The 21,591-nt window shown below is 48.6% G+C and overlaps 1 protein-coding gene across 1 annotated transcript in view; it reads left to right on the forward strand.

The window, feature by feature from the left end:
• Window positions 1-21,591, forward strand: part of cux2b (cut-like homeobox 2b) — a gene marked incomplete at both ends in the record, with an annotated part of 81,526 nt that overhangs the window by 24,410 nt on the left and 35,525 nt on the right. The window contains 2 exons of the mRNA XM_080004301.1: window positions 11,079-11,189; window positions 11,925-11,972. Coding sequence (XP_079860427.1) covers window positions 11,079-11,189; window positions 11,925-11,972 — 159 coding nt within the window. The remainder of the gene's footprint in view (window positions 1-11,078; window positions 11,190-11,924; window positions 11,973-21,591) is intronic.

Genomic DNA, 21,591 nt, shown 5'->3' on the forward strand with positions numbered 1-21,591 from the left:
GGTGGAGGTTGGGGGATGGGGCCGGCACAGAAATCTGCTGCCAAACTGGAAGGGGAGTCGAAATTAGTCTTAGTTATTCAGTTTACTTATCCAGCATTTCCAAATGGACCTGCCAAGGGGTATATTATATGAATGAAAATCCACTTCGGTGGGCCCATTCATCACTTGAGCCATCTCATTGGAACCCATTATAAGGTCTGGCAAAGGGCCTGGCTAAGGGGCTAAGTGATTTTATGAGGCTGTGTCACACGCTCAGGTCTTATTCTTTTTTTTTTGTGTGTGTGTGTGTGTTTTTCTTTAAGGAATGCATTTTCTACTTCGACGGCAACAAACTGCATTTGCACTAAAAACATATTCTGTAATCATCTGTTATTTTACATACAAATTGCATCCTGGGCAATGCATTCATCATTGCTCATATCCAGCCCACTCTTAAATGAAAAATGTATCCGAGATGAATAATGGATCCTTCTGTAGTATAATTTTGTGTTCCTTGAATATAGTTGAGAGCTCCTCCTCTGCCTTATCCTCTAAATTTTCTCTCTTGCCTGGGTGGAGTTTTAGAAGACGATGGTATGAAGAAAAATCACTTATTTACTGTGCCGATTGTTTACCTGGGAATTTCTGCAATGTGGAGCTTCGTTGACACACATAATGCCTGGCGTCGGGAGTCACATCGGAACGTCTATCAATCACGTCCTCACCGCGCAGCGTACTGTTAGCACTGCACTGTACTTCTGCTGCTCAGAACGGTTGGTTGGAAGAAGGCGGGATTGGTGCCAGCTTGCACTCACAGGTGCTACTCAAATGGTGCAGTGTTGTGGTGCCCCTGGAGGCCCATGGGTGGCCAGCCTTGTGTGAAGCCGGCAGAATTGAGGTTGAGTAGCCTGGCCCTCTTGTCTTCATCCCTAATTACATGGTGAGGCCTGGGAGATTGGGCAGAACTGTGAAAGCCCTGCAGACAACTCTGAAACCCCCGGCGCTCCGCACGCCTCCCATCACCACAGCTGTATGACAGCAGGGTCTGGGAGTGTGAAGCAGAACCAGGCTCTGCTGGGGCCCCTAATCCCACCACACACCCCTGCCCCCCCACCCCCCCCACTGCACCACCACCACCGCCACCCCACCCTCAGGGAGTCCTCTCGGTGTCTCCACGGCAGCCTAGGCAGTCTGCCACGTCTCAAGGCGGCGCTTGGGGAGGGGTTCCGCCAGGGCCCAGGCTGCAGCAGCCCACTCTGTCGTGCTCTACTTGTTCCTGTCGCACCCCCTCCCCGCTCCCCAAAGTTTTCCCGTGTATCCTCCGAGACGTCCTGACACAAGAGTTGCAGATGGGAAGCGGTGGACCGTGGCGGTTTTGTGTCACAAGGCGGATTGGAATTCACAGTTGGAATGAAATATGAAACAAATACACCATTATGCTTCTGTGTCCCCGTTGTTGTTGTCCCCCGCCCCCTCACTGTGCTCACCTCGCCGTTTTCCTCGTTTCCCCCGCTCCTTCCCATGCAAACCCGGGCACCACTGAACGATGGAATACCTGATTGGTCTCGTTGCGAGGGTCAGTTTGTTTCACTTACGTGCGCTTCATGTTAATAGCTCTGTAGTAGCAGTGTCAGGCTGCTGCTGGTTTCACTTATTAAGCCGGACCGGGACCACGACTACTCCGCGTCCTCCGTCCGTCCGCTCTGTTATGTCGAGCTGCAGCAAATGATAGGAGAGCTACGAGGGCCTTCCCCATACGAAGGAGGTAGAACTATTCCCACTCAGTTCACCGTGCTTTGATTTCGGGTTTTTTTTGTTGTTTTTTTTTTGTTTAATCGGGAGAAATCAATAAGAGGATGCATGTTTGACCTGGGAGTAAGCAGCGACTTTGATGGCTAAACGGACGGCCAAATGGATGATGTAGAGGGGCATTCATCTTTCTTTAGGCAAATTAGGCTGCTAGGTCCGACTAATTGATTGATCGCATGACTTGCTGATACAATCAAAGCCTGGCCCTGATTTATGGCGATACATCGATTGATTAATACGGTTTTCCATGATGAAGTGGGGGTTGAAGGGGCTGGGGGGCGGGGGAGGTTTGGGGGGGGGTCAATTTACTGGAGATTCCTCCGTCGGAGGTGAGGGTGTTGGCTGGGGGAGGGGGCTAACTCCAAGCCACACACATCCATCTTGGAGCCGTCAGCCATGTTGGTTTAGTTTGGTAATAGGAAAGGCCCCAATCTCACGGCTGACATTTACAAAGAGCTGCCCGTCGCTGAGCCGCTTCAGGGATTAACCTCCACTTGTTCACATAAGCATCACCAATATTAAAAAGACGCAGGAGCAGCAAGCCAAGGGGAAAAAAATAAAGTGTGACTTTTTAGTTTTTCTCCGGTTCAGCGTTTGCATACATCATTAGGGTGACAACAAAAATCAATTGCACATTCCGGAGTAAATAAAAACAAATATCTCGAGAAGCGGAATACGAGGGCCTCTTGTTGACTCATTCCAGATTACATTTACTCGGGTGTTTAAATGCTGATCAACAGCAAGATGGAGCCCATTCTCTCCCTTCCTGCCTCCCTGCCTGTCCGCCTGCCTGTTCAGAATATGAAATGGAAGTAAGTTAAACACTGTGAATCTCCGGCGCGGAGAGAAGGGCTCTGGACGTGTGGGCAGTGTAGCATCAAATAGATTGTGTTTCCTCCCGTGTAAACGCCTAATGTGTGCCGAGCGCTCTGACACAGATGAATGTAAGGAATTTGCTGTAAAGACTTTTACGATCCTTTTGAGAGACATGGCTGGGAATCGGTAGCGTGGAACCTGCTCCACGCCCCCTGAACACACATGTAATGTACATGCACGACTCCCCACACACACGCGCGCGCGCACACACGCTAGCACTGGCACGAGTGCTTACACATGCACACATGTCAACGTGCACGCCCACGCCACCCGAGGAGGGCAGCTACATCAAATTGTTAAGACTGCGGCTGACACCGGGGATGGTTTTTATTTTCTTCGGGTCAGGAACGGCTCTGCCCTGGAAGATGGGATGAGAAGCGACTCACGCACGGACTCGACACGCTATGCAATCGGGGGCTTAATTTTTTTGTCGAGAAAATACTCCAGGTTATTTCCTCGACCAGACCTTCCCATTTAACTCTGCGGCGCCTGTTTTGTGCCCCCCGCAAAACAGGACAATTTACAACAACAACAACAACAACAAAAAAACAAAAATTTGTGTGTAAACTGCCGCGTTTCATGTGGCTCTTCCTGTTTCTGGGTGCGGGCGTTTGCCAGTCAGATCTTCAAGCCTTTTGTGACAAACCGCACTGATCTCAGCCGCTTGTTGTCAGCCCAGGTTTTATTCCCACTCTCACCGCTCCATTTAAATTCGTTTATTTTTGGTTCAAATGCTGTAAATTGAAAGGAGGAAGGGGAAAAAAAAAAAAGATTGTGTGATAGAAAAGACACGGAGAGAAAAGGGGGCAGATAAAGGAGCGTTCCCTATCTCTGTCTGCGTCTTTCTCCGTCTCTCTCTCTCTCTCTCTCTCTCTCAGACAGGTGGCCCTGGTTTATGTCGCCGGGGCCCCAGGGAGCCCTCTAACCGAGTCTGAGCGGGAGAGGTGGGACCCGTCGCTCGTCGCTGCGCAGGTGGTGTGAAACGCAGCCCCTCTCTCTATCTCTCTCTCTCTCTCTCTCTCTCCGCACCTGAAATATTCAGATTCTTCCAGCAGTGTCGCTTTGATCTTCCTGCAATCGACAAGGGAAAACGGGGGAGAGTGTGTGGTGAGAGAGAGCGAGAGCACGCGCGCGAGAGAGAGAGTGAGAGGTGGGGGGGGGCAGGAGGGAGAAAACAACAAAAACAAGAGGAAGAGGAACACACCTGAGAGCGAACAGATTGACATTTCTTAAGAGAGAATAAACAATTGCGGCTTCGGCTCCCCCCCCTTCTTTTTTTTGTCGTCGGCGGGGTGAAAGTGGGCCAGGGCGGTGGCGGCGGCTGCTTCCCACGGAGCTCCACGCCGCTCTCTCGCCGTCTTCCTGACCTGGATGGCTGAGACACTGGAGGGGGGGCGGGTTGCGGGAGAAAAGCTCCCGACCCACCTCCACCCCCAAGTCGCAGTCCTTTCTCCCTTTGAAAATGAGGAAGAAAGCAAGAAAGTGGGAAAACAACCCTTGCCCAATGTCCCCAATTTTGATGTGCCACTTTTGTCGCCTGCTTGACTTACTTAAATGTTCTCGTCTTTGTCTTGTTTGTTTCTGTAATGTACTCAGGCGAAAACACAAAACCCAACTTGAGTTTGGGAGGTTTTTTGGTTTTGGCCCGGCGGACAGGCCTTTTTTCTGTTTCTTGGTGTGGGGGAGATTTTTCCGCCATTGCTCCCAGAGAGTCTCCGTTCGGGTTCCCGCAGAGGTTATCCTGTCTCCTCTCAGGTGACAACCCGCTCGACCCGCTAATGAATCACAGGCCGGTGTAATCAGTCAGCGTGCATGTACCGCACGGCGACAATAGACACCCTGATTGTAACCACAGACTTGGAAATGAGCGGAACAATGGTCGGCCTTAATGATGATAAATACGGTGTCCTAATTGGCCTTCATTTAGGAGCGCTCAGTCATAGATTGCAATTTGAAGTTCATAATTGGAGAATATTTAAAGGCATTCAGCGGAGGGTTTGCGTTGTCTGAAAGGACCGTATTACAGGTGTTTTGTGCTCAGACAATTTCCAATCGCGGTCGGCAGTGGCCATATTGGCGCCGCCCCCGCCATCGCAAGATGGCTTACTACCAGGAATGGTAGTGAGTGAAGGGAAAAGGTGTGTCTCTGTATGTGTGTGTGTGTGTGTGTGTGTGTGTGTGTGTGTGTGTGTGTGTGTGTGTGTGTGTGTGTGTGTGTGTGTGTGTGTGTGTGTGTGTGTGTGAGTGTGTGAGAATGTACGTGCGCAGCGTTTGCCCGTCCACGGGTGCTTGAGCACAACCGCACGAGCGATTGTGTCAGTGTGTGTGTTGGAATTAAAGAGAGCGAAGTGTTGACAAGTAGGCTGTGCTCTGGTGCGTCAGGCGCCAAAACTCTCTAAATGAAGCAGGGTATGACGAATAATGGCTGACAACACCAGTCACACCTTTTGCTGATGGTTGTAACGCTCGCACGCTTCCCCTTCCTTTTGTGAGATTTAGCATGCTGTTTGAAGACAGCCCGACTGACTGGGGATTAATTATTTTGGGTGATTTATCAGACTTACCAGTCCAGAGTTTAGAGAGGTGTCAGAGTGAAATGTGATTTTCCTTGCGCCTTCGCGATCTACTGTATACACCGCCCACATTTTTAAGGGCAAGTCCGCGGCGACTTCGTAACGTGGACTCGGGAGCAAAATAGATCATCGGGGGTTTTGTTTTCACATGCCGCGGCCCCCGACTGAAGAGGGTTTGGTTGCACGAGGCAAAGCCTTTCCACAGCTTTTCCAGAATTGGATGGTGAGATGGACGCACCATCAAGTTGTTTTCACGCTTTCCTGTGATTGACAGCTTACAATCAGAATCATAGTGGTGGCACAGTGGCTCAGTAGTGAGCACTGTTGTCTCACAGCAATAAGGTTCTGAGTTCCGATCCGCGTGCTCCGGTTTCCTCCCACCATCAAGACAGGTATGTTAGGGGTTAATACTCCTGTCAGTGCCCCTGACCAAGACACTGGCAAAAGAGCTGGAGTTGGTCCCCGGGTGTTGCACTGCGGCTGCCCACTTCTCCTAGGTGTAGGATGGGTCTTTTTCAGAGGATACCTAATTTCCCCCAGAGGAATGAATACAAAATACAAAAAAAAGGACTTCATGCAGTTATTTAGAAAAAAGATCCTCACGCTCAGATCCTGAAGCTGGTCCGTCTTGTAGAAGCTCTGGAAAAGGAAAGCGGAGGAGAGCAGCAGCGACGGCGGTAGACAGATGGAGGTAGCTGCCAGACGATCGCTTCACCTCCCCCCACCGCGACCCTGTCAGAGGCCCCAGCTCCCAGTTGGGGGGTCACGGAGGTCAGAGGCCCCTCCCTCTCAGCCGACCCTCCTGTCTGGGCCGTTCAGCGTATGCGGCGTCCGCTGGGCGCAGATAAGGTATAATTTTTGAGTGTTCATATGGGATGGGGCTCCAATCTCGGGGCGGCCCCCTTTTTCCCACTCCTCTCCTTCCCCCAACCCCACTTCCTCGCAGGGGCTTGGCGGGTGGGTGTTGACGGGGGGTGGGTGGAGGTTGCCAGTAATAACGCCGGGGCCAGACCAGACTGCAGCGATCGGGGACATTGATTGCGGTGATTTGATTTATTGATCAGTCCTTGTTCTCAAATGTGGCGTCTGAGATGTGGGGCTAATCTGAGAGCGCTACAGACAATCTTGCGCGGCACAAAGAATAGGAGGCGATAAGGAATGTATGAAAGGAAACCACACTTATCTTAATCACACGCTGGCCCGTTCTGCCTCGCTGCAACCCTCATGCGTTGATGTCCGTGCACCTGTGTACAAATCTGCACAACAAGCATGTGCCCAACCCTGTCTTTTGTGTGTGTGTTTTTTGTGTTAGTGTGCATGTGCAGTGGGGGTTGTGAGGCAGTACAGTCACCAGGCAGAACAGAGTGGATCTATAAATTGATGGAATTCAAAGCCTCCAGCATCGATTACCATTATAACAAACAGCAGCACAGAGAATGTCTGATTATTTTTAGACAAAGATTCTGTGCTCTCAGCAGCAATTTTGCTGATGCTGTCACACTTTCAGACATCTGCCTATGATTGCAATTAGATGGGATACAAAAAGAAAAATAATACCCCATCTGCATTTTCCCTCTTCGCTCCTGTCCCTGTTTTTTTTCCACTTTAATTTGTGCTGTCCAAGCCTCGTGCACACAATAGTGATTTTGACTCTGTCTACCTCATTGCGGTACCTTGGTCGCCCACTTCACTTGTCAACATATCTTTGTGAAAGTCCAGAAAACAGCGTACCAGTGAAGATGTAATCAAGAGGATCCAGATTAAATGAATCACTGTCAAATCTCTCCCAAATACAATGCATTGGTTCACATTTCTTTACCAGCAACATTCTGCCCACAATTCCAAAGTGCATTGTTGTTGAGCATGTTTTCTCGAGAGTAACTGTTCCATTTGAATTTGAAAATTAGGCTTTTTTTAAGGTGTTTTTGCCGCCTTTGCTAGCAGCGACATGACTTAATCACCATTAAAACTACACATAAATATAGGGTAATAACACTTTATTTCTTTGTCCTCACCGACTGTTTGCTGCCACCCTGTTTCTTCCCTTGTTTATCCTCTGCTGGATCTACAAGGGGACCACTCCCTGCAGTCTCTGCTGCAACACACATGTGCATAAATACCTGATCCGCTCAATAACGTGTGAGTGGCTGCCTGTCAGTCCATGTGACGGCTCCGGAAGAGGGTGCATCTCTGCAAAAATGTCAAACGGCCAGAGCCTCGACCACAACGAGGCTGGATCGGTTTTGTACCTGACCTGGTGATCTGGCATACCGGGCATTTTCCCGGTGAGCCAGCCCACCTTGGTGCCGATATACTGTAAATTTGAATTTAAAAAAATTTTTGTTCAACGGCCAGCCCATAAAGCAGGGACAAGCGGCCCACTGGTTCATTTTTCTATACTGACACTGGGCTGGCCCTATCACGTCTCTTACTAGGCCCCACAGCTCCGCATCGCGATCAGAGTGATTTTTAACGGGAAGACAAAGTTTTTTGCTTCGTTCATTCCATTACGCAGTGATTGGGACAGTCCTTTAGTTGTATTCAAAGATTTTGTTTGATTATGTTCACGTTTTCAATTTTTCGTCCAAGTCAGAAAATCAGGAAACAAAATAAATCTGTTCAGCCTCAGCCCTGCGCTGCGTACAGTTCACACGGCACCAAAATTTCAGTCTGTATTGTTTTGATTTTGCCCGCGCACCAAGGTCTTCGCATTTGGTCTTTGCAAATGGAAATAATCTACGTGTTTATTTGCATATAGAGCAGGCAAGTGAGATGTGATCACTCGGGACGCATGTGGAGACGCATTCTAATGCTGGGTGTGAACAGACATAGTTAGAGCTGTCCACTTGTGATCGGATCACCCAAGACGCATGTTAATGCCAGGTGTAAACAGGGCCTATGTCAGTCACTCTCTTACCCAACAAACAGTCTTTTTTGTCCCAGTCAGGCCTGTCAGCCTGTTTACTTCCAGACACTTGGCTGTTGTTTTTGCCCTCCAAGGCTTCAGCCTATTGCCTGCGGGCTTCCATACTGATGTTGCAGTTTATTGGCTGCTGGAATACCTGTTTCCGCTCCCACCAGTAGGATGCCGATTTGACCGCATAAAGCCAATGAGCGTCTGGTCTGCTTAATCTGTATTCTTGAAAGCTACAAAACAAACATCAAGGAGGTGAGATAGCTTTTTCGCATCTCGGACCGCGCCTTTCATTCATTGCTGTCACAGAGCCCAACCAGAGCCCGATCTCAGCCCCCGCCCCAGTGACAGCTTCACCCGACTCAGGGGAAACTCATCAATTATGGCCCCATGTTTGACTGGCAGAGGCTTAATGACAGGAGCTCTGTATTGACCTGACTGCCACATACTGAAAATTCAGTCCCAATGGCCCTTTTTAAAGACCGATTAAATGATTAGCGAGCCGGTCCTCTTTTCACCTGTTCTCTGGATTTTTTGGAATCCTCGTTTTTATTTTAAGCATCGGAGGGACTCCTCAAGACGCTCCCTAGTCTCATATTGTTTTGTGTTTTTTTTTGTACAAGTTGAAGCTCAGCATAATGGAGGAAAGATAAGTGGATCTTATCAGAGATCTCTCTGGCCTCAGGTTGAAATGTTCAGGGTTGATTAGTGAGGAGGGTGGGAGGAGGTGGGATCTCTTTTGAAATCTTTTGTATTTAAGAGATCCTCCCAGCATCCACCTTGGAGTAACAACCACAGTAGCCCCGCAGCCTGTTCTGCTCCAGCCCCTCACAGTAAGACAGACAAAGGGTTCGTTTGATGGGCTGTTATCCACACTCCTCTCGCTCATAATGGTCTGGAAATCCACAGGGGCACGACAGGAATAGCATCTATTGTAATAGTGTGCTCTTTGGCTCGGTACACATCATCGGAATTCACCGATCTCATCAGTAGGGCTGCCATAAAAAAAAGCTGAAATCTGTTCTTGGCGGAGGGCATTGAATTGGCAGACTTGGAAACACCAGACTGTTATATCTTAAGTACTTCTGAGACCCACTCAAAGTCAAGAATTTTCTCCTGACCAGATAAGCCGGTCTGAGGGCATTTGAATCAAGCCCCCCCCTCCATGAAAACCCTCTCTCTAATCCCTGGCAAGGCTCATCCCAGATGGACTGTAATGACTAAGAAAGTCATATGACTTAGAAAAGTCCAGCCGCCTTGTCCTGTGTGGCCACCGTCTTGAACAGTGCAAGTAGGTCCTCTCCGCCTGGGACGACAAGTTTGCTGTCACAGTCACAAACTCGCCGTTTTCTCCACCCAGTGTCACCACCACGCCAGAAGAGGTGTGGGCCGGTTGCTACAGTCAAAGGGCACTCAGGTGGAGCTAGCTGCATCTTATCGGGGTGGGGGCGGGGGGCGGGGTGGCTATGTGAAGCGGTCGCAACATGTTGCCGAACTCGCCCGTCTTCCTGTGGCGCTCCGCTGCTGTCAGACTCCTATTCCCTTCCTTCTTTGTCCTCCATCTCCCTTTTTTTAAATTTTACTCGCTTTTAGTCTATTTATTTATTTATTTCCGCCCGCCTGATAATTTATTAAATTGCCTTTAAGTAAGACTGGAGATTAATTAAAACACAGTCAATTTAATTTTCCGGCGCCATATATAAATTCACAGTGGTAATTGAATCCCCCAGTCGGCTTTTATATTGTGTCCCAGCAGTTACGGGCCTGGACCCTCATCAATTAGCAAGGAAATCACAGACCAAAAAAAAAAACAAAAAAAAAAACGGGGGAAGCGAAAGTACAGTTGTCTGTCTCTACGACGCAGCTCGGAGAGTACATTTTGATTCTGTTTTTCTTTTTTTTTCCTCTCTTCTCCTTCGTCTCTGTTTGCTGAAAGAGCCAGGAATTGGATGACGGATCGATACTATTGGATTTGTGGACGGCATGCGGTGCGGCAGAGTCCAGCGTGAATGCAAGGGGTGGGGGGTGTGGGGTGGGGTTGGTGGGGCGCTGCCGACAGCTTGGTATAGCGGATCTGACTGTGTCAGCTTGGGTGGAGCCCAAAGTCTTCATGACACGCGGGGCGACGTGCAGGTCCAGGATTAATGCCGATCGGGGGCATTTGTCATAGCCGAAGGGGTAATTCGTAAAAAAAAAAAAAAAGAGAAGCCGCGAGTGCTGCCGTCACGTATTGGAAATCCATGCGGGATCAATGTATGGATGGGCCAGGCAGAAGTGATTGATTGGATAGAGCGATGGAAAAGAGAGCGAGAGCAAAAATAGATTTGACCTGTGGTAATTACGGCAGCGGGAGAGAGGAGATGCTGCGAGTGCAAGTGTGGCTCCAAAGACGGGCTCCTCGCTTCAGGAGGAAGCTCTGTTTGTTTGTAAGGGTGTTTGTCAGGTTATTGGGTCTCTCCACGTGACTCCACCGCCGGCTTCCCCCTCCCCCTGCTCTCCCTCTCTCTCTCTCTCGCTCTCTCTCTCTCTCTCTCTCTCCAGCTCGCTCTGGAGCTCTCTCTCTCCTCTCTCTACCTCCCTCCCTCCCTGCCTGCTCTCGCGCTCCATAGCCGTTGCAAGCATATTGATTATTTCAAATACTGATTATCTAAAAGGCCTTCTGCTACTGTAGGCATTGGATTTATTTTGGCTTAATTATTTATGGGCGCAGGCTAGCAGTAAGTATTACCGCTGCGAGATCATGAAAGATTACATTGTTAATATTCAGCAGTGTATTTTTATTTATGTACACTCTCGCAAGTTGGATGAGCATTGGCAGCCTCTCTTAAAAGTACTGTCCTGTTTTTTTCATCCTCTTCCTTCCTTTCTTTCTCTGTCTTTCTCTCTCCCTCTCTCTCTCTCTCGCTCTCTCTCTCTCTCCCATGTAGAGGGAGCTGAACTCTGTGGCGTCTGAGCTGGCGGGGCGACAGGAGGAGAGTGAGCATTCCCACAAGCACCTGGTGGAACTGAGCAGGGAATTCAAGAGAAATGTACCTGAGGTGAGTCAAATAACCACACACACACACACACACACACACACACACACACACACACACACGCACACACGCACACACAAACACACAGCCCAAACACACACACACACACACACACACACACAAAGGAAACGCATATGAAAAGCCTAATTTAGGAGACCTTCATGCATTCACACACAAACTCAGTCTCCTTGTTCCAGTGTGTGTGTCGTTCTCCCCCGCCTGCCTTTGTGCCAGCAGTTATTTATTCCTACTCCATAATCTGCATTAACATTACTATACCTTATTGATGCCCGGTGAGTGAGTATCCCTCTCCTATGTTAATGTTTAAAAGCTCAGTGTAATCTCACCCAGAGGCGTCAGCGTGTTATGGGGCCTCGGGCCTCCTTCTTTAAAAGGCTCTCACCTACGAACTTTCTGCGCTCGCTTGCAGATCTCAAGCCAAAATCAGCCGACGGTAGAAATCTCAATCTCAAAGTCGAAATTGGCATTTTGACGTTGACCAGAAGGTATTAAACACTATTCATGATTTCTTTCAAAACAGTCTCTTTACAATGGATTGTGCACTGACACCCAGGTTGACGTCAAAGAGGCTTTTTTTTTTTTTCGTTTTTTTTCGCTTCCCTAAATGAGCCCTCAGGCGTCTGGCCCTGAGTTGTTTAGTAATGAAATATGTGGAAAAATCTGTGGGGCCTCCACTGAAGGATCTGAGCCTGGGTTTTGTTTTTGTCTCTTGTTCAGGAGGTCCGGGAGATGGTGGCACCTGTTCTGAAGAGCTTCCAAGCTCAGGTGAGTGCTTCTCTGCGTGCTTTTATTTTGAAGGTTCATCAGCTGAATTCTGACAGACTCCACAGAGCAAAAACCCTATAACATGTTTCGTTTGTATGGAAAATAAAACATTCCACGTATTTCCGAGGGACACTTTGTACACTACAGTACGATATGATATCTCTCCTGATAAAGGAGGGATATCAGTGTTCTCTGTAACGTAGCTCCCAAGATGAAGGATGTGGTAAGGGCGGGCTAAGACTCGGCGGCTGACTTTTTTTCTGCTCATCTGGCGCATATTGACTGATGCCTTTTCTGTCAAAGTGAAGTAGCATCTATCTGCCATTAGATGATCAGATATCTGGCTTCTCATATTTTCTTGGCCGAGACAAGCCATCATTTCCTGTTGTGATGGTGCATTCAGCGTTGCCCCCACCCCCTCTGACGTCGCCATATTGAAAAAGTCATCTGATACCTACCGAGACTCTGCACTAGCCATTAAACCAAGGTCATAAATCACATTTGCGAGCCGCGTTATGGTCCACAAAGCAGGGGCTTATGGAAATGATACCACAGATATGTTTCCACTCCCACTCTCCCTTTTTAAACCCGCCATTCAGCGCAAACCTGAAAGTCCCCTGTCGCGAACACGAACACACGAGAACGGCCGGCATGGATTGTTTGGTTCTCGCCGAGGTGATTATTGGCAACTTGTTTTTAATGGTTTATAATTGACTAAGCTCGGGCAAGCAGCGCTGTTCCTCGGCTGCAGTGATCACATTCAATACAGCACTCCGCCATACCAGGCCGATTCCTGCGCTAATTCAATCACTCTGACTGTAAAATAGCACAAATATCAGAAGCGCCCTTCCATATCTTTATTGTGCAAACAGGAACCCGTGGGATTAATTTAAGGACTATTGATGTCTGACAACTGAGAGTCTGGAGATGTTTCATAGTAGATAAAATAGATGGCTGATAATGAGCAATGATGTTATGCTGCAAATCTCTGTGGGCACCAGCGGTCTCTCTGTTTCTCTCTCTCTCTCTCTCTCTCTCTCTCTCTCTCTCTTTCTCTCTTTCTCTCTCCATACATTGAGGAACGCCTCGTCCGCACGTATATGGATATTTTCTGAAAATGCGTCGTCCACACAAGAATGCAAAAAAAAAAAAAAAAAAAAAGATTTAAAATGCTCGCCCCGCCAGTAGGGAGCGATAATACATCATTGTGGTGTGGGGATGGTGTGGTTTGAGCAGCCACACCTGACCCTACACGATACTGTATGGGCACCATTCCTAAAGTCGGAGGGACTTTTAAACTTCTAATGGAGACACGGCAGACATCACAACAGTCGTCTGGGGTTCCTGGCTCGAAGTTGAGGTCCCAACGTTGGCGTTTTCAAGAAGCTCCGTATTACTTTACACCCGCACAAACACATGGAAAAATCTCCACCCTGGAAGGCGTTCTCCCAAAGCTTCGTTTCCAGTGACCCAGAACGCAGTTTCGCAGTTTCCAAGACCCAGAACGCAGTTTCACAGTTTCTAAGACATAGAGAAATACTGCGTTTTCAAAAATAACTGTAAAAGTGTGGATAGGGCCTAAGCCAATGTGTGTGTTTTGTGTGTCTATGTGTGTGAGATCAACTCCACTATTTAGAGATATGGAGGAGCGGCGTCACAACGCACCCTTCCCGCGTTTCTCCGGCACATGTTGACCTTATTGCCTAATGTCAAGCAGCTTGCGCGGGGCTGTCGCCCGCTCCCCCCTGTGGTGGTCCGCCAGGCCCCCTGCAAAACCCCGGGATGTGGAGGTGGAGGTGGAGGTGGAGGAGGGACGAGAATAGAGGTAGCTCGGGTGCAGCTGCGGGCTCTTGTTTCGGCAGCTGCATCATACAGGTGTTTGAATGACAGGGAAAAAGTCTGGATGTGTGTGGGCGGGGAACTGGGTCCTTCCTTCCTTTCTTCCTTCCTTCCTTCCTTCCTTCCTTGCTTCCACCCCCCTCTGCCCCTCCTCCCCACCCTCAGGCCCAGACGAGTGCCTCGTGGTATTTGGACCCTCATCGCGCCACTTCTAAAAGGAGAGCCGGCTCCTTTGAAGTGTTTGCGACATGACAGGTTCCCTTTCTTTCCTGTTCCCCACCCACTTTCTCTCTCTCTCTCGCTCTCTCTCTCTCTCTCTCTCTCTCTCTCTCTCTCTCTCTCTCTCTTTCCCGTCCAATCTCGCCTTCTAATTATTGCTAACCAGGCGACTGATTAGGGAACACGTTGACGACCTAGTTTTTTTTTTTTTTTTTTTCTTTTTCTGAGAGCTGCGGGAGGAAGAGGAGGAGGAGAAAGGGTTAATCCCAGAGCTGGTGGCTGTCGTTGGTCGCTTCCCTCCTTCTTCTCCTCTTTTTTTTTCCCTCCTCCTCCTCTCATTCCGCTCGCTCCTCTCTTTCTTTCCCTGGAAGTTTGCTAATGAGGTCCCGTCAGAGCTGAGGAGAGGTGTTAATTTGGCCTTGCGAAGTAGGAAGGAGATTAAGGACAGTGAGTTGCCGAGTTTACGGCTTAAAATACACCGCTGTCCTTATTAATCCGCCGGGCCCTGGGAGAGCGGCGTTTTTTGGTTTTTATAATGAACACTCGTCTAATGAAGGTAATTTTAATAAAAATTTACCACGGAAGAAAGGAGAGATGGCACATGTCTCCCTAGTCCCGGGCGCACCTCTGGGGCCGAGGGAGATGACAGTTATTTCTCGAATAACTGATCGGCGGAGTTCGGGAGCCCCGGCGCATCGCGCGGCTTTTCACGCCGCCACACACACACACACACACACACACACACACACACACACACACACACACACACACACACACACACACACACACACACACCACCCGCCATCTGAACGTGCTCCACCAAGACTGTGTGGGGTCCAAAATGCAATTTACGCCTCTCTCGCTCACTTTTAAGTGTATGCTCCCTACCGGATTAACCGTTGAAGAAAGAAAAAGAAAAAAACAGTGATGGAATTTTCTTTTCTTTTTTTTTTTTTTACCTCCCGAATTCCAAGCGAGACAGAGAGAGAGAGAGAGATGGTAAATTCCTGTGACACCTGGCCCCTCACTCCAGCGGTCAGGCCCAAATTAACCGGTCGCTCTGCCTTTTCTTTCCTCCGTTCGCTCTGTGCTCTCGGAAAAAGAAAACCAGCAGCACGGGCCCCTAATTACTGAAACTTGCTTTACAATGATAATCCGTGGAGTAATTTAGCGTGCACAATGAGAGTTGTGGTGCCTGGCGCAGATGGAGATTCTGATAAATAGTTTGTAACGTGTAATTAGCAGCTCCGGCGGTTACATACCATTAACCCCTCGAGCTCTGGAGTCATTATTGGCCCTCATTATCAGGCAGGCAAGGTACAATCGAGCTGACTAGACATCAAAAACATCAAACGGCTATTAAAGCGTCGCCGACCAGGGGGAACTGGCGGACACCTGTTTGTGTGAGTCGAACTGTGCCACTTGGTCCCCCGAGGTGCAAGGGATGCGATGGTGGTTCGGCGATAGACGGTGTTTGTTGTCTGGTTTTGTTCTTGCTCCTTCTCCGGGAGTGCACCACACGCAGAATAACATGGTGGCGGCTCCCAGGCCCTCAGGTAGCTGGCAGAGATGAGGAGACGGGTCCGCTTTCATGATGTCTCATGTTGGAAAGAAGGCTGAGCCAAAGCAAAGCCAACAGGATTGAGCTCAATTAATTTGTCTCTTAAATTTAACCTTGTATAGAGCTAGGGTGAGATATAGAGTAAAGAAAACAAGTGAATGTGATAGCGTTTTTCTTCTATGTTGAATGTATATAATTTATTTATTTTTTGCTTCTTTACAGACAGAGTTTGCAGCCTTGTATGACTTGTACCAAATTTTGGCTTTTATTCCAAAAATAGATGTTATGATAGTAAGAATTTGGTTGTCATTGTCATAATGGAAGAATTCTTTTCAAAATGATTGTCTATCTAGTGGAACCAATTTTGGTTTTATTGTTTTAACATATTTCAAATACTTTCCATATTTTCCAGATGAGCACTGTAAATTATTAAAATATTCACGTTGATCCAATTTTTCTGACAATTCAACATTGAATTGAATTGTACGCCTAATTCCAAACTTTTGTTCATCATGTGAACCTAATGAGAGTTAAATAAATAACTAAATAACTTCACATTGTAATTGACTCACATCATAAGGCCAGTGCTACATTTCTACATCCTCATACTGTACTTTTCATCTCTCGCGCTCTCTCTCTCTCTCTCTCTCTCTCTCTGTCTTTCTCTCTCTCTTTATTTTTATTTTTTACAAAAATAAAAGTTTCATGAACTGTCTGAACCCCACCACCACCACCACCGCTCCCCGCCGCCGAAGGAGGCGTCTCCTTCTGCTCCCGGAGTTGTTCCGAGCCTGGCTTGGGGTGGTGCTGGAGTGGTTCTGAGCCAGGGAACGTGTGAGTTCCCTCCGCTCCGTGTGCGCCCGGGGACGGGGGCTCTGTTCCCACTCCGTCTGCGCGGGGTTCGCATCAATCATGGCTTTTTTTTTTTTTTTGGAATAATAACGAGCAACTTCAGGTAGAAGAAATATAGTTTCCATCACATTATTTGTGCTTTTCGGAGTAACACTCTTGCTTTCTTCCTCATCCCCTTTTTTCTCTTTCTTTTTTCACTTCCAAATGGTTAAGTCCTTTTAATTTTCCTTTATTGACTTTCAATTCAAACTTCGAGAATGCTACGAGAATCAATCATGCAAGTTGATGGGGCCCCTTTAGGGAGGTTTCCTACTGAGATTGCAAATCATCCATTGGTTGTTTCAAGGGAAGGGGGTGCGGTTGCTACGTTTTGAGACAGAGGCTGCGGAGTAAAGTTTGTCAGCCCTCGGGGGCCCCCTAACGGCCTGGGGCCCCAAGCAGTTGCCTGCATTGCCTGTTCACAAGCTGCGCGTCTCATCTTTGCCAGAAAATCTGCCACCTTGAGGCCCATTCACAATTGATGCCCAAAAAAAAACCTGCTTGATAAAAATGGCACCACATCAAGGGGCAAAGGGACAGATGCTTGGGCACCCGCTACCCTACACCCCATGCTTGCTGCACGTATATTACAAGTTGGTTGGACATGATGATGTCACAAAATGCCCCGCTCCACCAACCGAGGTCCCTACCTCCGTTACGTTGGCTCCGGTCTTCAGAAAAAATATTTTTTCACCAATTCCTCCTCAAAATATAAATCGATGTGGATCAAACTTGTACTACAAAATGTCTGGACTGCTCTGAATACAAGAACGCTTCATTCTTGTCTGTGGGTTTGGCGGTTGCTGTGCGCCAGGCACTTTAAATCGGCAAAATGCCTCGGAGAAAAATAATAATAAAAATCTGAACAAAACCAATAGGGTTCCACCCCTAATAATAATAATAATAATAATAATAACAATAATAATAATACTAACAATAATAATGATAATTGACAACAAGACTTAAAATCTTAAAAAAAAACTTCTGTCAGCCCTCATTTTAAAAGATATATTGAAAAGCGATCTTCCCTTAGCTACTATGGTTTAGAACTCAAATCCTGACTGGCAAATGTACTTTGCCCATGACAATAAAAAGGGGATGAGTGCACAAGATTATCATAGTATAACAGATAAGCTCAAATAAACTAAAGTACATATGTAAGAAAGTAGTTGGTCTATTTTCAAGCCTTTCTTCCAGCAGATTAGACAGTGTGATTGGCCAAAGTGTATATTTAGTGTGTGTCTGACTGAAGGAACCTGTGCATCGTCCCAAAACTACACCTCAGTTCATAAACTGGTTCATAAAGCCACCAAACACCCATCCCAACTTATCCAGCAACTCACACTGTATCCAAACGGCTAAACTGTTCACCCGGACGCCTAATTGCTGCTGGCAGCTATATTTATTATTTATTAATGTTCAGAAATCACTGTAGTTTTTGTTATGTAATCTGCACTTTTGTAGTATTTAAAATTTGTCTTAAACCTACTTAACTGAGTGTGAATAATCCCAGGTCCTGCTCATGGTCTTTAACAACCAAAGGCTTATTCAGACCTGGGCTTTCTAAAGGCAGATCCGATACTGTGTAAATAAAAAGTCTGGCAGACCCCGCTCGTCAATCATTGATCAAAAACAATGTTCGGCTGTGGCTTTATTCAAATCGCAACGTCACTGAGATGTATTGCGGCCGTCATTGACCCATGGCACGGCCTCGCGCTCCGCCAGGTAGACAAACGGCTTCTTTGATCAGCCATCGCGCTGAGACCGGTCCTTCCTCCTTTTGATTAATTCCAGAAGGGAAATGATAATTTCTCTTGAAACATATGAATATGTTATGAATAGCGGAATGAATCAAAGAGCAAAGGACGATAATTAATTGCGGCGCTGTGATAAAAGGCTGTGGGTGTTATGACGCAAGCTTCCTCCGTGTCATTATGAGGGGCTCCGTAATTACCTTTGTGCACGAGCCAGCGCTCCTGGCGGCGCTGGCGGTGAGAGAGCGCCGCGCGAGTCTAGCGGTCATAAAGCTTTTCCCTGCCTAATTGTCTGAGGGGGCTCTACGGCACTTTCATAGATGAGGGACCGCACCGTTAGGGGAAAAAAATGCCCCTGCGATGCCGTCGCCTTTTTCCGACTCAATGAAGACAGATGATCATCATTGGCTCGTGCGTCCACAAGGTTATTAGGTGCAGATTGGTCGACTGGATGGCTAACTTAGGAAGGTGGGGTCAGAATTAGCACGTAGCAGTAGTTACTCCCGGGGGCGAGTGGCACTTTTCACTGTAAGCTCGTGGCACTTTTTATGTCTCTTCTAAATTATAGCGCTCCGTTTCTGCATATGAATCTAATCCCTTAAATCATCCCTTTAACACCCAACTTGTACTGTATTTCAAAGGTATTTATGCCATCGTTCTAGCTCGCTCACTACCACCCCCCTTCCCACCCCCATGCCCAGCTGGCTGGCTGTCAGAGCGCTCCATACAGGGGTGCTGAGGTATCTCTAATGCTTTTCTCTGGCTGGGCTGTCTCAGGCTCATTGAGCAGCAGGCCAGGCCCAGGAGCGCCACGCCATTACCTATTCACAGCACGTCCAGGCCCCCAGCCTATTGTGGGGAACATAATGGGCTCCAGGGCCATGTAAACCAACCAGCTCTCCACTCTCTGCTTTATCATTCGTGTTCTCTTCTTCATACCAAGAGAGAGAGAGGAGAGAAGCAGGGAGGGAGAAAAGACAGCGAGAAAGAGTTGGGCCGAGTGAAGGGGTGGCTGTGTGGGAGGAATTGTACATTAGATAACACCTCCTTAAGACCTTTACCTCGTCTGTGTCTACAGAGGTGGAGTGTCCTCCGCCTGTGCTGCAGATCAATGACGAACCACAGCTCCCACTCGGCACCCAACCCGATCGTGCTCCTCACCATGTCCCTCTTTATTACTGTGAAGTTTACTTTTATTGATTATGATTAGTCGGAGCGGAGCGAGCCCCATATGTGTCTAATTTCATGCAACGCTCTGTGGGCTGAGCGTTCCGGTGTCATTTCCTCTTGTCCCTGTGGGAGCGCTCCCGTAGTTTCCTGCTTGTCACTTAATGCCAGAGTCCATGTGTTAATCACTGAACATATACAATTTATTATTGTTTTGATTGTAATGGTCTGACAGGGAAAGGTACGGGAGACCAGCGATGGTAGCCACCTGGGTATGGAGCAAACAAGGAGCCCATGTGCATCCATCCCAACCGGTTTTTTTCTTTTAATCTATATATTTTTTTTTTTCTCACATATGTGACCAAGTGCGAACCGAAGACCGAATCGTCCAACCATTTAAACTTGAGAAAGGGACATATACGGCACCGCTGTAAAGCTCTGATACTACGCGTTGCTCCTCGCCGTAGGTGTCACGGCCGTCTGCAGAGTCTGCCAGGAAACAAATCTCGCCGTTGTCGTACATGTGAAACCGCCGGTCGGCTGTCACGTCCCATCAGTCAAGTCGAGACAATAGAACCTTGGAAACATTTTCGAACCCCCCCCCCCACACACACACACACACACACAAATCATCACGCCGCGGCGTTGACACTGGCGTTTTCAAACGGGGGCGCTTCGGCGAAAACACGTGGCGCCGCGCGCCGGGGTCTTTTGAAGAAGTTTAATATGTCTGACTCCCATGTTTGTTTCCTGCGCCGTGAGTGATCGTCAGGATTCTACCGGGTGTTTTTATGCTGAGACGACTCAAACCCTCCATCAGCCTCCCGGTGTCAGTCTGATCCCTCCTCCGCCGCGCTGTGATCTGATGGTGTATGTGCGTGTGCGTGTGTGTGTTGGCGTGTTTGTTTTCCTGTCCTGACTGATGCCCTGTCGGCGTGTCCCAGTTGGGCATATTCATCATTACGGATGCGTGTTTAGAGCCACGGATGCACACCAGGTAAAGAAGAGAGGTGTGTGTGTGTGTGGGGGGGGGGGGGGGGTTATAAATAGGCACTTGCCTCTCTAGCCATGTGGAATTGATGGGTTTCAGCACATTCTGCTCTGCAGTGCCAGGTTTAATTTTCGACAAACCTCGGAGCCCGGAGACGTCACGCCTGACTTGGCGCCGCTGTGCAAATGTTAGCCGTGTTTGAGGACGGACGCACGCACAAGTGCTGCCCGCGCCCACACTCTTATCGGGTTTCTGACTGGCTGCTCGTCCGAGGCTCTAAACCCTCTGTCACCTTCGGAGACAGCCGCTAGCTACACACACACACACACACACACACACACACACACACACACACACACACACACACACACACACGTGGGCGTGCGCGCACAGCAGCCAAATCGAAGCAGCAGCTCTTTACGAGGACACGCCCATGCTGAGCATCGGTCACATGATCGAGCTGTCGTTTTTTTACGCAGGCGAGAGGCTCGTCCTGGCTTCCCCTCCTCTTCCCTCCCCGCTCAAAGAGAGGCAACGCTAGCAGCCTGGCGGTCCGGCGGTCCGGCGGTCTGGCGGTCCGGCGGTCCGGCGTTCTGGAGGCCTAGCGGTAGCGCGAGCAGTGGCAGCCTTCCTGGGATTCTGTGACTCCTGGCTCACGCTCAGCTGCTGGCAAGAGCACAGTCAAATTAGCCTCTAAAAATGTGTGAAATCGGTGGCGTGGCGCCGGCGAGGGCATGCCAGGAGAAATAAACATCAGCGCTTGAGCAACCGGGAAAACGCTCGTGTGGAAGGAGGAAGGAGGGGAGAGAGGGCAAAAGAGGGAGAGCTGCTCCGCCAATTCCACGCTGCCATTTCTCCCGACTCCAGGCGCTGCGGACGCGCAGGGAGGAGTTGAGGTTGTCTCTGCTCTCCGCCATCTGACGGCTGGGGGCTGGGGTTGATGTATGGAGGGCGCCGGAAGCAAAGGACGCAGAACACGAGCCGCTGCCGGAGCACAAACACAGTGCTCCTGTGTCGCACCGAAGCACTTTAATTTCCCCTGTTTTACCCCCCGAAGCCCACCCCAAATGATGGCTGGGACGGCCAGTCTTCATTTCACATGATGTGGTGCTGTGAAGTAAAATTTTCAGTGGAATCTAAACACGCTAATTAAATATAATAACTTTCTGAGGAAAGCTCTTGTAAAGAAGGTACCTG

This window comes from Zeus faber (assembly GCF_960531495.2).
Source record: "Zeus faber genome assembly, chromosome: 7".
Lineage (NCBI taxonomy): Eukaryota > Metazoa > Chordata > Actinopteri > Zeiformes > Zeidae > Zeus > Zeus faber.